This window comes from Carcharhinus amblyrhynchos, chromosome 10 (genome assembly GCF_965287045.1).
Source record: "Carcharhinus amblyrhynchos chromosome 10, sCarAmb.v2.hapA, whole genome shotgun sequence".
NCBI lineage: Eukaryota > Metazoa > Chordata > Chondrichthyes > Carcharhiniformes > Carcharhinidae > Carcharhinus > Carcharhinus amblyrhynchos.
Genome location: NC_137333.1, coordinates 69,759,111 through 69,774,153, shown reverse-complemented (window position 1 = coordinate 69,774,153; position 15,043 = coordinate 69,759,111). Strand labels below are relative to the sequence as shown.

General features: G+C 38.3%; 1 protein-coding gene across 4 annotated transcripts in view; it reads right to left on the bottom strand.

Moving 5' to 3' along the window:
- Nucleotides 1-15,043, bottom strand: part of parp4 (poly (ADP-ribose) polymerase family, member 4) — a 107,949-nt gene that overhangs the window by 81,501 nt on the left and 11,405 nt on the right. For 2 of the 4 annotated variants that reach the window (XM_080197295.1, XM_080197296.1), the window contains 5 exons: nt 12,121-12,253; nt 11,012-11,195; nt 7,227-7,296; nt 5,667-5,745; nt 3,597-3,692 (listed from right to left, as the gene is read on the bottom strand). In XM_080197295.1, coding sequence (XP_080053421.1) covers nt 3,597-3,692; nt 5,667-5,745; nt 7,227-7,296; nt 11,012-11,195; nt 12,121-12,246 — 555 coding nt within the window. In that variant the 5' untranslated portion in view covers nt 12,247-12,253. Of the gene's footprint in view, nt 1-803; nt 992-3,596; nt 3,693-5,666; nt 5,746-7,226; nt 7,297-11,011; nt 11,196-12,120; nt 12,254-15,043 lie in introns of those variants that run through there. The other 2 variants (XM_080197297.1, XM_080197298.1) reach the window with 2 other exon arrangements.

Here is a 15,043-nt window from a genome sequence, read left to right as displayed (position 1 = left end):
CCTTAAGTTCTAAAGTAATTTCTTTCTTGCAAGGATTTTTTTCAATCATTCATGGGATATGAATGTTGGGGACAAGCCCTACATTTATTGCCCATTCCCAATTGATCTTGAAAATGCAGTAGTGAGCCACCTTTTATTGTCACTGCAAAAGTTGATTTTTTGCTGCTTCAGTTTTGATACATGTTAATAAATTTAAACTTGGGTACATATAATTTCAAAGTTTGCAGATGACCAAGAACTTGGGAAATTTAGTAAACAATGATTAATCAAAGTAATAGACTTCAGGACATAGATAGGCTGATGAAATGTGCATTAATGATACTATTGATATCGTTTCCTGTTCTTGCCCTTGACTGGAAAATTTCAGTGACTTCACTTGCAATTTCTATCTTTCCCTCACCTTCACATGGCCTATTTCTGACTCTTGTCTTCCTTTACTTCTGTGTCTCCATTTCTGGGTTTGGACGATCAACGAACATTCACCACTAGCCCACTGCTACCTTGATTGCACTTGCTCTTAATCCAATTCTTGTTAACATTGCACTTGTTGCTATGATGGAACCCTTTTTTAATATATATGTTTGGGACATAAGCGTTGCTGGCTGAGCCAGCATCTATTGCCCTCTAAAATGAACGGCAGATTGAGTCAACAACTTTGGTGTGGATCTGGAATAACATATAGACCACACAGCAAATTTCCCTCTCTAAAGGGTATCAATGAAGCCGATGTCTTTTTATGACAATGGTTTCATGGTCATCATTAGACTTTTAATACCAGATTTTTATTGAATTCAAAATTTCACCTTCTGCCATGGTGGGGTTCGAAGTCAGGTTTCAGATGACTGGCATGGTGGTACAGTGGTTGGCTCTACTGCCTCATAGCACCAGGGACCTGGGTTCAATTCCGTGTAGAGTTTGAATGTTCTCTTTGCATCTGTGTGGGTTTCTCCCAGGTACTCTGGTTTCCTCCCACACTCTAAAGATGTGTGAGCTAGTTTGATTGGCCATACTAAATTGCCCTTTAATGTCAGGGGGGGTACAATATTATCAGGGTAAGTATGTGGGGTTACAGGCATAGGGCCTGGGTGGGATTGTTGTCGGTATAGGCTCAATGAGGCACTGTAAAGATTCTATAAATCTATCTTGTCCCGAGTCTCTGGATTACTAGTCTGGTGACAATGCCACAATGGCATTGCCTCTCCACTATAGCAGTTCTATAATAGCATTAATAGTCCCATACTAAATCTTCTAAAGTGTCTTCCTTTTTTCTCAACCAAGATTCCCCACCTATTTTGCCATTTCCACCACCTCTGCTGCCTTTGGCTTGCATAATGAAACTTTTGTCACTAACTTCCTGCACTGTCCACCCAGCTCTTAGATCCTCCCTTTATCTTTTTACCCACCCTTCCCCTTTTCACTTGCTCAAAACCTATTTCTTTTCTAAATTTTTCCAGTTCTTATGAAAGGAGACAAATAAACTATTAATTTTGTATCTCTTGCCATAGATGCTGCCAAACAGAGTATTTCAAACATTTTCAATTTTTATTCCAGCTCCTATTTCCCATATTTTTCATAATGCATATAAACTAAGTGGTTATGGTTTCTCTGCATATTACAAGCACAGGAAATCTTCCCTTTCAGGTTTCTCCTAAATAGGTTTTCTGCTGTCTTCACTAATCACAAGTACCTGACATGAAACTAATAATGCAAATAAAGCTATTTTTAAAATCTTTAATAAATTATCCTTTTTAAAATTTTTCTAATGTTCTCTGGCTCTCTGCAGAAACCAAATCTACATCATCCCGCTGTATCGGATGGCTCATTTGACAAGTGTCATAATTCAATTAGGGACCATAACTTTTTGTTAAAAGTTGACAAAATTTGAATCCCAGGTTACCTTCTAGAAGAATAAAATCAAAGATTTTATTGTTTCAAACAAATAAAACAAACTTTACTATACAAAGTCAGAAAAGTAAAATGATCAACAATATTCAACTTATACTCTAGTATTCAGAATTAACACGAGGTAAATTTGAATTAACAAGCAGTTTGCAATTGAACACACCACACTGCATAATAAAGGCAGATGCAAGCAAGACAGATCCCACAAATTTCTTTGCAACCTATCCACATGTCAATGACTACTGTGAGTCACGAAAGCTTTTCAGAACTCTCTCTCTAGATTTCAATACTTCACTTTTCAAGATCTAATCTTTGAATTTCCTCAAAAGCTGCTCTGAATTGTGTCAATGTCTTATCAATTATTTAGAGGTTTGTTAATGTTTTTATATTGTTCAGCGAGTAGAAACTGTCTTTGACTATATAAATAGGGATAGCTGGTGTGATAACCTTCATTTGCATGGGGAAATCACAGACTGACTTCCCTGTAGGACTTTCCTGCAGGACTTCCTCAGGATTCGTAATTAACTAACCAGGTGGAACTTGTATCCCAAGCCCTGTATAAAGCAGAACCCTGAATGGGTCCATTATTCCAATGTCCTGATTGGGACCAGTTATGTTCACCATAGGATTGTGGTTTTTGCTTTACTTTATTTTGTGCAATAAAGCACTGTTCCTTTGCAGATGACTCCTGGAGTTACAATAGCTGGGGCACTGGATTGGGTGGAAAGAGACCAGTGAATCTGAACAAGTCAATAAACCCTCTAACTAAAGAAAAAAACTCTTAGGATTCATCAACCGGTTTGAATCCTATAAAAAACTTAGGATGCCTCAACAACTGCTCACCTCTCGACAGTTCAATCCCTGTTCTGGAAATTCTGTTCCATGGGATTCGCAAATCTGAATTCCAATTAGTGACACATTTCCAACTCTTTCACAGACTTCTAGCTTCACTAAGCTTGTGCTACCCCCATGTTTCTCTAACCTCCAGTTTCCTGATTGCATACAAATAACTCCCATGGCTTCCAGTTATAAAAGGCTCCCAGGCCTTTCATGAGCCTGAACTGCCTTCAACTTCCAATCAGTGAACCTCTGCTGCCTTCTTAGCTCCCCTGGATTTCTCCTAAGCTCTGTCTGGAGCTGTTAACAGTTTTCACGAGGGCTAAATTATGACTAACACCCTCACCCATCAAGCACACACAAATTAAAAGCAGAAAACATTCTTAAGACCACCTACCTTCATGATGACACAGCCTTTCAGGGTTCACCAAATGCTTTTAAACTAATTTAGCTTTAACTCCAAAAACAAAACATCTCAATGGACTGCACATCTAAACAAGTAGTGTGTACATCACATTTCCTGTTCCTAGCTAAGTAAGCCCTTCTGCTGCTTTATGTCTCCATTTCTATTCTGACTCGATTGAGCGAACTGAACAACGTTCTGAATTAGTATTTTCTTTTGGTGCTCTGACAATCTCTACTCTCCTTTCTAGTTATCTTTCTTGCACAACAACAATCTTCCCACAGCAAAACATTACCTCTAAAATATTAGCATGACCAAGAACTATATATTCATCACAACAGCAACATTTTTCAGATTCTATGCAATCATAACAAAATGATAAGAACACTTATTGACAGAGATGCTAGATTTGCAGTCTCACTAACTCACACATTCATATGGCAAAGTTACTGACCTGCTCAAAGTGAGAAGATATTCGAAAAGGAAACTTGACATTTTTCTGAGAAACTTGCAATTCCAGCACCACTACTGCACCAACTCCATTTTCATTCTAATAAAAAATGTAAGACATTGTTCGTAAATAAATGGCTTGGTTGGGAAAATAGATCAATGTCCTGTGACAAAGCTAAACATTAAATATTGGTTCAATCTGCAACTTGAGGTTCAAAGTGAGCTGAACAGTACACAAACCTGGGTGAACTCATTTTGATGGGAGCCTTTTAATGTTAATATTTATTATATGTAGCATGTCTAGTCAAAAAATTCATCCTTGCCCTTTGTTAATGATAGGAACATAGAAAACAGAAGCAGGAGTAGGCCATTTGACCCTTTGAGCCTGCTCCACCATTCATTTTGACCATGGCTGATCATTAAATTCGATTTCCTGATATCCCTTGATTCCTTTAGCCCAAGAGCTATAGAAACACGATCGATAATACATAGATAACAGAGTTGAAAGAAATGCTGGCCATTTTATATAAAATCAAGCAAAGATCAAATGAGTGTATCTGTTACTTAAAAGTTAAAGTATAGATGTGAACATGGTGTTTTAGTGTTTGGAAGAACCTTCAGGTTCTAGCTTCCAACAGTTATTTAATAGCTTGTTAATTTTAGCCAGACTGGTGAAAAATTGCAGTTTCTATATTCTTATTCTTGGGATTTGATTTTGTTTGCAAGTGGACAAAAGGCCACTAGTAGGAACATTTCTGCCTGCATAATGTGCTTGTGGAGTGAGATCCAGAAAATTAAGTGCTAATAAAATTTACTAGCTTCTGTTGATTGTGTGCAAAGTCTGAGTGTAGGTGGGTGGAAAGTATGCTACGAATCACACCCTTTAAAAATATTTCTTCTGCTGAGTAGCATCACTAGCATAATGCTAGTTGTCAATGTCTAAGAGTCTGTTCTAAATGCCATTTCACTAAATAATCTCTGATATTAATAACAATTATTTCAATGAACTGTTTGCAAGTATGCACTCCATGTGAATGTGATTTTATTAGCACTAATTAAGAGTTACTACCAGATTAAATCTTTAACACTTCTAAAGCAGTTAATGGGCTTTTAAACTATTTTGAATATAAAAATATTTCAGTAACACAGCTAAGGAATGTTGATGAATGTTTGTACACCAAGGATAATTAGGGATAGGCAATCAATACTGAAGCCCACATCCTTGAATGAACAAAAAAAAGACAATTTATTTGCAACTTTGATGGAACAACCTGAGCCCACATTTGGTTAGGGAGGGGTATCATCAGCATAAGAACAAAGGTGCAACATAAGGCAATTTAACAGTCATGCAGATGTTGCAAGGCATCAGTACATAAATTGGGATGTTTGATCCTAGGGAATCATGGGGATCATGACTTTCCTTGAGCTTCTGTCCGTCTGAAGGATGTGTCTTGAAAATGCAGCATTCTATAGTTTTTCTACAATTATTTATCAACTGATACACTTCTATGTCATGGAATCTCTACAAAGATACTTCAAAAGAATTTTGACCTAACTTCCCAAAAAGAATGTCAGCTACAGAAACCTAGATTATGCCAATGCAGCTTTGATCAAGTTGCCTGGTGATGGCCATTTCTTATTTCCTTCCTTTTTTTAATGTAGTTCCCTTCCCTGCTCTGTGCATACTGCAAAGCTGTGCTTTAGCAGAATTACATGTTGTAACCTGTGCCTCTGGCTTGCACTGGTATTTCAACATGTTGCATTACCAGGTAAGTGTGCGCAGTTAAAAACATACCAGAACTCTTTTATTCTAAGAGCACATTTCAGACATTGTCAGTCAACTGGAGATTGAGTGAATGGGCTTACTTTATCATGCCAGCAGTAATCACATCCAATGTTTTTCCAAACGATTCTAAAATCCAAAGCTTATTATTTCACAGTGTAGCCTTTGTGCTGTACAGACTGTAAAGTACATAGTGCTTACATAAATTTGTTTATCATTCCCAGTCAATAAAAAAAAATCTAAAAAAAAGCGAGCAAAGAATAAAATAAAATGAACTAATGGGCAGCAAACCTTTTCCAATATGGAATATTTTGCCACCTCAAAATCTGTTGGAAAAGAGGGAATATTGCTGTCATGTGCAGAAATAAATCTGTGAAGAAAAACACAAACGCTAGATTATTTATGCAGTACAAACAATGACTATTTACTGATTAATTACTACTTTGCATTATTGAAATTAATACTAAATGTAGTACATCGGCATACAACCAATGGGAGAAGAGGGATTTAATTCAGAACCACAATTCCCCAAAATGAATTATTGATTTCAGCTGTGAATATTTTTAGGACGTTTCTTCCATTCTGCTTTTGAACATTACTTAATGGCCAGTTGTGCTGTAGCACCAATAGAGACTGATGTACATTGGAGAACACATCATCTGCTTATTCTTGGCAGGGATAGCTCATCATGCAGACTTAAAAAGGGCTTAAAAGGAAGAATAAATAATTTACTTAAAATTATAGCTATCGTAATCAATGGGTGCTATTCTGGTTGGCAGTTGGTGACTAGTGGAGTGCCGCAGGGATCGTGCTGGGGCCTCAACTGTTTACCATTTACATAGATGATCTGGAGGAGAGGGCTGAGTGTAGGCTAACGAAATTTGCTGATGACACGAAGACGAGCAGAAAAGCAAATTGTGTGGAGGGTGTGGAAAGTCTGCAGAGAGATCTGGATAGGTTGAGAGAGTGGGCGAGGACCTGGTAGATGGAGTATAATGTTAGCAAATGTGAGATTATCCACTTTGGTAGAAATAATAGTAGGAGGGATTATTATTTAAAAGGCGAAAAGCTGCAGCATGCTACGGTGCAGTGGGACCTGGGGGTCCTTGTGCATGAATCGCAAAAACCCAGTCTGCAGGTGCAGCAGGTGATCAAGAAGGCGAATGGAATGTTGGCCTTTATAGCGAGGGGGAATAGAATATAAAAGCAGGGAGGTCTTGCTGCAACTGTACAGGGTACTGGTGAGGCCACAGCTGGAGTACTGTGTGCAGTTTTGGTTGCTGCACTTGCGGAAGGCCTTGGAGGGAGTGCAGAGAAGGTTCACTAGGCTGATATTGGAGATGAGGGGGTTAGCCTATGAAGAGAGACTGAATAGACTAGGTCTGTACTTGTTGGAGTTTAGAAGGCTGAGGGGGGATCTTATAGAGACATATAAGATAATGAAGGGGATAAGTGGAGTAAAAGGTACAGAGATTCTTCCCGCTTAGAAAGGATAGCAGGACTAGAGGGCACAGCCTCAAAATAAGGGGGGGGAGGGCAGTTTAGATCGGAGTTGAGGAGGAACTTCTTCACTCAAAGGGTGGTGAATCTCTGGAATTCTCTGCCCGTTCAAGTGGTGGAGGCTACCTCACTGAATATATTTAAGTCACGGGTAGATAGGTTTCTGATAGACAAGGGAATTAAAGGTTATGGGGAGAATGTGGGAAAATGGAACTGATCCACTTCAGATCAGCCATGATCTTATTGAATGATGGGGTAGGCTCAAAGGGCTGGATGGCCTACTCCTGCTCCTATGTTCTTATAATTATATTCTCAAAATTGAGACTATATATTAATAAAAATCTAACATACCTAAAGTTTTCTGCATTATTTTGCACCTCCTCTTCAGGAATTTCAATGTTTCTTCCCACCTCTGTTGCTGCTAACATGAATAATACTTGCATTTATCAATAAATTTTCAGAACACAAAGGAGATTTTTCACTTACATAGTTGTTCGCATTCTCAAGATGTCTCAAAGTATCTCAAAGCCAATGAATTGCTTCTGAAGTGTCGATAGGTAGATTGATAATTGATTCATTGAAAAATCATCGTGGCAGCAAGTGCCGAATTGTGATAATAATACAAATAAAACAAATAATCACAAGTCATGACAATCACTAAACTAAAAATAGGAGCATAAAATAATAAAAGCATTGCACAATCGTGATCATTTTAACACAAGATTAATTTCAAAATGTTGCAAGATGCAGGTTTCTTTAATCTATTGAATAGAAGTACAAGGTCTATTGCACACTGCCCATAGATTGTAAATTATCAGATTGAGAACTTGAAGAAGTCAATCAGTTGCACATAAGCCACCAGTTTTACAAAATAGGGGATCAACCTGTCTTGTAGTCACTATTGCACAGGCAAGTGCAGAAAACAATTTGCACAGAGTAAGGTTCCACAATTAACAATGGGCTAAGTGATCAGCTAATCTGTTTTTGGAAGTTTTAAATAATTGATAAATGCTGAACTGTAATGCCTCCCGTGTTTTGCTTCAAACAGTGCCAAGTATCCTTCTATGTAAAATGTTAATGTCTCAACGTGAAGGTAGCACTTAGAACTCTTGCTCACTACTGCACTGAAATGGCAGCCTAGATTACATGCACAAATTCCTGGGATGTGGCATAATTTACAATTTTTGGACACCAAGACTGCTATCACTAGGCCAAAATGACAGAAAAACAGGAAATAATAATTTCAGTGCAATAACTGATATACAAGAACTGAGGCCAATTTTATACAGGCAGAATCAAAAGCAAACAGAAACAGTAAAAATATACATGGGCTGCACTGGTAATCTGAATTGTATTTTCTTGGTGCACTTTAACCACTGCATCTCATTAGCTGACAATGTTCCAAGGAAATGAGAATCCACATAAATGTGAACTGAAACTGGGACAACATTTGTATGAAGTACAAAGTTAGATGGATAAAATCAAAATGCAACATATATTTTACATATTATTCAATTATGTTAAACTGAGGCTCTGGCTGTTCTCTCAGGTTGACATAAAAGACCCACAATACAATTCTGAAGAAAGGCTAAAGAATCATATGGTGGGACTTTGGCTGAATTTTACCTCTCAACCTATATCCCAAAAGCAGATCATCTGGTAATTACTACATTACAGTTTGTGGGAGCCTGCTGTACAAACTAGCTGTCTGATTTCCTACAACTATAACTACACTGGAAAAAAAGTACTTTGTTGGCTGGAAAGTATTTTGAAACATCCTGCAGGTCATGAAAGGCACTATATAAGTGCAAGTCATTTTGAGTGGAAAATAATTCCATCTTCTCTAGTCTTTCTGCATAATTTATGCCCCTGGATATTCTAGGATTTTGACAAAGCAACAATGAGGGAATGGTGATATATATCCAAGTCAAGTTGCGGTGCGACCTTGCGGTCTAACGATTTATATACACTAGAAGAACTGCCATATGTTTGTATTCTGCGCTGACATTTGCAAAGCCAAGGATTAGCTCCTTTAAAAAAATCAATTGTATCAAGTTATCCCTCACATTCAATGATCATTTTGTTCCTGCACAAACTTTAAAATTGTTCCTTTCCATTCATATCGCCTATACTAAATTTTTCTTCCAAAGTACATCAATATACTTTTGTTTTTAATCTGCCATTTCATCAGGCTGCCTATATTCTCCTGAAGTCTGCATCAGTTATTACATTTCCAAGCTTTGCATTATCTGGAAAACTATGAAATTATGCCCCCTATTACATAGTGAAAAGAATGCAGGTTCACATGCACATGTACGCAACACACGCACAACTCTCTTTTGCATTTATACACTGATTTGTATTTATTCTTGGACATGTGCCACTCTCACTCCTTTGCAATAAGTTAATGCACTGATATTCTTTCTTAAAAAATTCATTTACCAGTTGTGTGCATCACTGGTTAGGGTGGCATTTATTGTGCATTCCTCAATGCCCCTAAAAGGTGGTGGTGAGCTGCCTTCTTGAACTTGCAGTCCCTGAGGTGTAGGTACACAACTGTTAGGGGGGGAATTACAGTATTTTGACCCTTCAGCAATGGCGAAACAGTGATATATTTCCAAGTCAGGACAGTGAGTGATTAGGAGTGGAACCTCCAGGCGATGGCATTTTCAAGTGTCTGCTGCCCATGGGTCTGGAAGGTTGGTGAGTTCCTGCAGTGTATCTTGCAGACGGCACACACTGCTGCCACTGTGCGTTGGTTGTGGACGGATTCAATATTTGTGGAAGGGATAGCAATCAAGTGGGCTGCTTTTTCCTGGATGGTGTTAAGCTCCTTGACTGTTGTTGCTGAGCTGCACTCATCCTGACAAGTGGAGAGTATTCCATCACACCCCAAATTGTGTCTTACAGACTGTGGACACGCTTTGGGGAGTCAAAAGCTGGAGTGAATCACCACAGGTTTCCTAGCCTTTGACCTGTTCTTGTATTTATATGGCTATGCCAGTTCAGTTTCTGGTCAAAGGTCATTCTTAGGATGTTGATTGTGGGGATTCAGTGATGGTAATGCCACTGAACATCAAGGGGCAATGGTTAGATTTTCTCTTGTTGGAGAGGATCATTGCCGATCACTTGTGTGGTACAAACGTTACTTGTCAGCCCAAGTCCGGATATTGTCCAGATCTGGCTGCATTTGGACATGGACATAGACTAAGTCAGGAATGGTGATGAACATTGTGTAATTCTTAGTGGACATCCCTACTTCTGATCTTCTGGTGGAAGAAAGATCATTGATGAAGGAGCTGAAGATGTTATGGCCTCGCATACTACCTTGAGGAATTCCCGCAGTGATGTCCTGGAGTCAAGATGACTGACCTCCAACAACCACCATCATTTTCCTTTGTGCCAGGTATGATTTGAATCAGCGGAGGGTTTCCCGATTCCCATTGATTTCAATTTTGCTCGGACTTCTTGATGCCATGCTCAGTCAAATGCTGACTCAATATCAAAGGCAGTTATTCTCATCTCACCTTTTGTCCATGTTTGAACCAAGGCTGCAATGAGGTCAGCAGTGGCCAGTGACATGGAGGAAAATGGTGGGAATGTTAACTTTGACCTTAGCGTCTGAAGTTGCTAGGCAATAGACAAAGTTGAGTCAGCAATATGGGGAGGAAGCACCCGGATTTCACGGATCAATGAAATCCCATCATGTCAGAATGTAAAATGCAATTGGCTAAAGAATGTGACTGATGTTATTAATGATAAGCGTATTGAAGATGGTTGATTCAAAGTTAATAAAAGGTGGGAGAATTTGACAAGAAAATGTATAATTGATCTATCTTAAACTGTGTCAGAGTTTATTATAGATGTCAGGCTGCTCCATGTCTGGAGGAGCCTAAGACTCTCCGACAATCTCTCCCTGTGATTTGCTGGTCAAATAAAAGATACATCTTTAAATTGGGACACTGACTTTTGAGTCTTTGTATTGACTGAAATTTTGACGATACCCTGCTAACATAGCTCGAGGAACCTAAAATTTGGTGTGCAGCCTTGGTGAAATTCTCACCAGTCCTAGGCAATCGTTACAACTGAGTCCCACAAGTTACTTAGTTACAGACCACTTTTCATAGTGTACCTACCATCATCATCATTTATACAAAGTGTTGGTTCACATGGTTTGTAGCAGCCGACATCCAAAAGTTTACCTTCTTGAACGCAGCTAGGTATATAATCCAGATTTACAACAGGAATATTATATTTCTGAATGGCTTTCAGTCTGCAAGAACTTATGGTATTGAGGTCAGATGCGACAACGTGAGTACACTGTAAAAAGAAACAAAAGTACTGATTTCTGAAGCAATTATATTTCAAAATAATCATGACCAGTCCAGTAAGCTATTGAGATTTCAAGTGTATTACAGTTATAAGATAACTTGCCTTGCATTATATCATCTCTGGTTGCTTAATTTTACAGTGAATTATTTGACAATTTCACCAGGGGGTGGGTCAGGAGTGGATATGGAGGAAGTGTAGTATCACAGTTATCATTTACAATGCATTGCACATATGATGGAACACATTTTTGTGTGTACTTGGGCATTGTGGAAGAAAATCAGATTTTTACATGTGAACAAGCGCCATGTCCAGTTCTAAGAAAAGGTCATCGACCCGAAATGTTGGCTGAGATTCTGTTAGGTCAATGGGAGTCTATGGCTTTCTGTTGGGATAATGGGGGTCTGTGTCCCTCTAGCCCCTTCCAAATGCCAGGTCTCTCAATCAGATAGAGTTCGACTACCCTGGGTGCTACTGGCAAACCTGACAGGATTTGCGGAGAGCTCTTCAGAGGCCATGGTAAAGTCAGGAAATTCCCAAATGAGCACTAAACTGCAATGGGCTCAAGGCTAATAGTGTCGGTTGACTCATTAAGGAGCCAAACTGACATCTTGCTTATAGCACTGAGCATGGGACAATGTAACTGGTGCAGAAATAAATATTCCACGTCTAAATTATAAAAGCAATTGTGACACGGCTAAACATCATGTAACTGCAAGCACTATTCAAAACAGCTGTAATTAGGAAGTTCTGATCAAATTCAATTTTGTTTTGGACTTTAGTTTAATTAAATGAATCAAAATACAATTTTGCGTTAAATATCCTGAAAGTAATCAAAATAGGATTGTACCATAATAAGTGCATAACAAGTATTAATATTAGTGCAGGCAAATATATATGGTAATCTAAGTCATACCTGTCGATTGACGAGATAGGAAATTATTCCATCGTTGTTCTTAATAGCAGTCTTCAACTTGTTTTTCTCTGTTATTGGCAATTCCTTCACATTCAGAACCACCACACAGTCAGTAAAAATAGCCATGGTACACCTGCCCAAGTGAGATAACTTGTTTGAGTATACTTTGGAATTATTTTATACTGAACAGTAACTAACTAACAGTTAAGAAAAATACTGTGACTTACTCAAACCAGTATCTGTTTTTAAGTTATCTGTTATTCTGAAACCAGTTAAATAATTTCAGTATGAGGTGGCATTACACAACTTTTTTCATGAAGACATGTTTGGATTTGCAGTTTGTTCACAGAACAAATAGTCAAGTTTGAGATGTGACTAGGTGATAAAGTCCTACCAGTAGAATGGAACTTTTTATTGCCTGCTTGACATTTATTTCAATTTATTCCTCATTAAGTTTTAAACTGTTAAATAAACTTACTCATCAAATTTGGAAGAGGGATCCTGTGGAGGCAAAATTCTGTTCATAGTTCTGGGCATGATACTGAAAACCTGGCTAGATATCAAGGTTAGAGAAGATACTGCGCAGGAACTTGGCTTCATTTCATAATAAAATTGCCATAATTTAAAGCACGTTGAACAACTTTAAAAACTGTTTTGCAATTTCAAAGAAGAGAGCAAAATTCAATATCCCAATGTCTTAAGTCACTGCTAGCTTTTACTTGCTTAAAGTGTGCAGGATTTACACAACAATATATACAATAAGTAATCGTAAAATGGGTGTTGCCACCATTTGGGACAAAGAACTACAACCCACATTTAACATAATGTCACAGACAAGTAAGCGAAGTTGTTTTTCTAGCCTTTCCAGAGATATTTTCTTGAGTTCTTCATAAAATATCACTTCTATAATACTTTGGTAATGGAGGACCAAAACTGGCAGGAGGATGTAATTACACAGTTTCCATTCTAAATGTTTACACAGATGTTTATAATGAAAAAAACCAAAAATATGTATATAATGTAAAACTTTAAAGAGTCCTATCCCTCATTTTCTAACCCAACTGCACTTGACAATGCACTTGGCCTTGAGTTCATAGAATCATAGCATCCCTTCAGTGCAGAAAGTAGTCATTCAGCCCATTGAGTCTCGGTAGACTCTCTAAAAGAACAGCTGCCCCTTTGCCCCATTCCTGTAACCATGAATTTACCATTGCCAATCCACTCAACCCATGTTTCCCTGAACACTAAAGGACAACTTAGCATGGCCAATCCACCTAAGTTGCACATCTTTGGACTGTGGGAGGAAACTGAAGCACCTGGAGGAAACCTATGTAGACATGGGGAGAATGTGCAAACTCCACAAAGACAGTCACTCAAAGATTGAATTGAACCCAGATCCCTGGTGCTGTGAGGCATTGTGCTACTATGCAACTCCATGAGGTATCAATAGGTAGATAGCCATACTATAAAATTTCCCTTCTACCTCTTGATTTACAAGTATTACTGGAATAAGAACATTTCTTTAAGAAATAGGAGCAGGAGTAGGCCATCTAGCCCCTCGAGCCTGCCCTGCCATTCAACAAGATCATGGCTGATCCGAAGTGGATCAGTTCCACTTTCCCGCTTTCTCCCCATAACCCTTAATTCCCTTGTCTATCAGAAACATGTCTGAAACAAGAATGTCTTTGGTTTCCTCTAGAGTCAAGGGAGAAATAAAATATTTGTTCATTTCATTCACCATTTCTTTATTATCTACTATTAACTCCCCATTGTCACTGTCCAACAGCACAATACTCACTTTACTGACTCTTTTTCTTTTTAGGTACCTGTAGCAACTCTTGCCATCATTTTTACATTTTCAGCTAGCTGCCTCTAATTAATTTCTCCTCAGTAACCTTTCAGTCATTCTTGACCATTCTTTATATTCTGGCCAATCATCTGACCTGCCACTCATCTTTGCACAGTTTTGTACTTTTTCCTCAAATTTGATTTTCTCCTTTACCACGGTTGGTGGGCCCCTCCTTAGAATTTCTCTCTGTAGTAGACATACACTTATTCTGAAACATCCCTTTAAATATCTACCACTGCTTCTCTATTGATCAATACACTAGTCAAATATCCTCGTTCACTTCAGCAAGTTCATCCTTCATGCCCTTATTTAAGTTTAGAATACTCATTCCAATGCACTCTTGTCCTTTTCAAACTGGATGGAAAATTCAGTTATATTAACACTGCTGCTACTTACGGGTACCTTCACTCCAAGGTCGTTAATTGATCTTGTCATATTGCACAATACCAAGTTTAACCTGCTCTCAGGTTAATTCCAGAATGTGCTGCTGTAACTCTCCGGATGGAACACCATAAACACCTCATCCAAGCTGCTAGTGCCTATCTGATTTTGCGAGTTTGTATGCAGATTAAAATCACCCATGATTATTGCCATTCCTTTATCACAAGCATTCAATACTTCTTCATGCATAGTTTGTACTACATTGTATATAACACTAGGGAGCCTGTAGACCACTCCTATTAGAGCCTCCTTTATTACTATTCCTCATTTCCACCTGATTCTATATCCTGACCTCAGGAATTGAGGTCATCTCTCACTATTGCACTAACGCCATCCTTGATCAACAGCGCTACTCCTCCACTTTTACCTTGATAGCTATTCTTCTTGAATGTTATATACTTCTCAATACTTAAGACACAATCCTTGTTGTCCTGCAGCCATATTCTGTAATGGCTCAGATTATATTTCTTTATTTCAAAACAGTGCCATCAATTAATTTATTTTGTTAAGAGGTCCATGCACGTTCAGAGACAGAGCCTTGTCTTTGTTATCTTTGCAACATCTAGTCTTGACTATTGGTTTATTCTTATGTTTTATCTCTGCCTCTTCCAGCTATTTTGTAACCCTTATTTC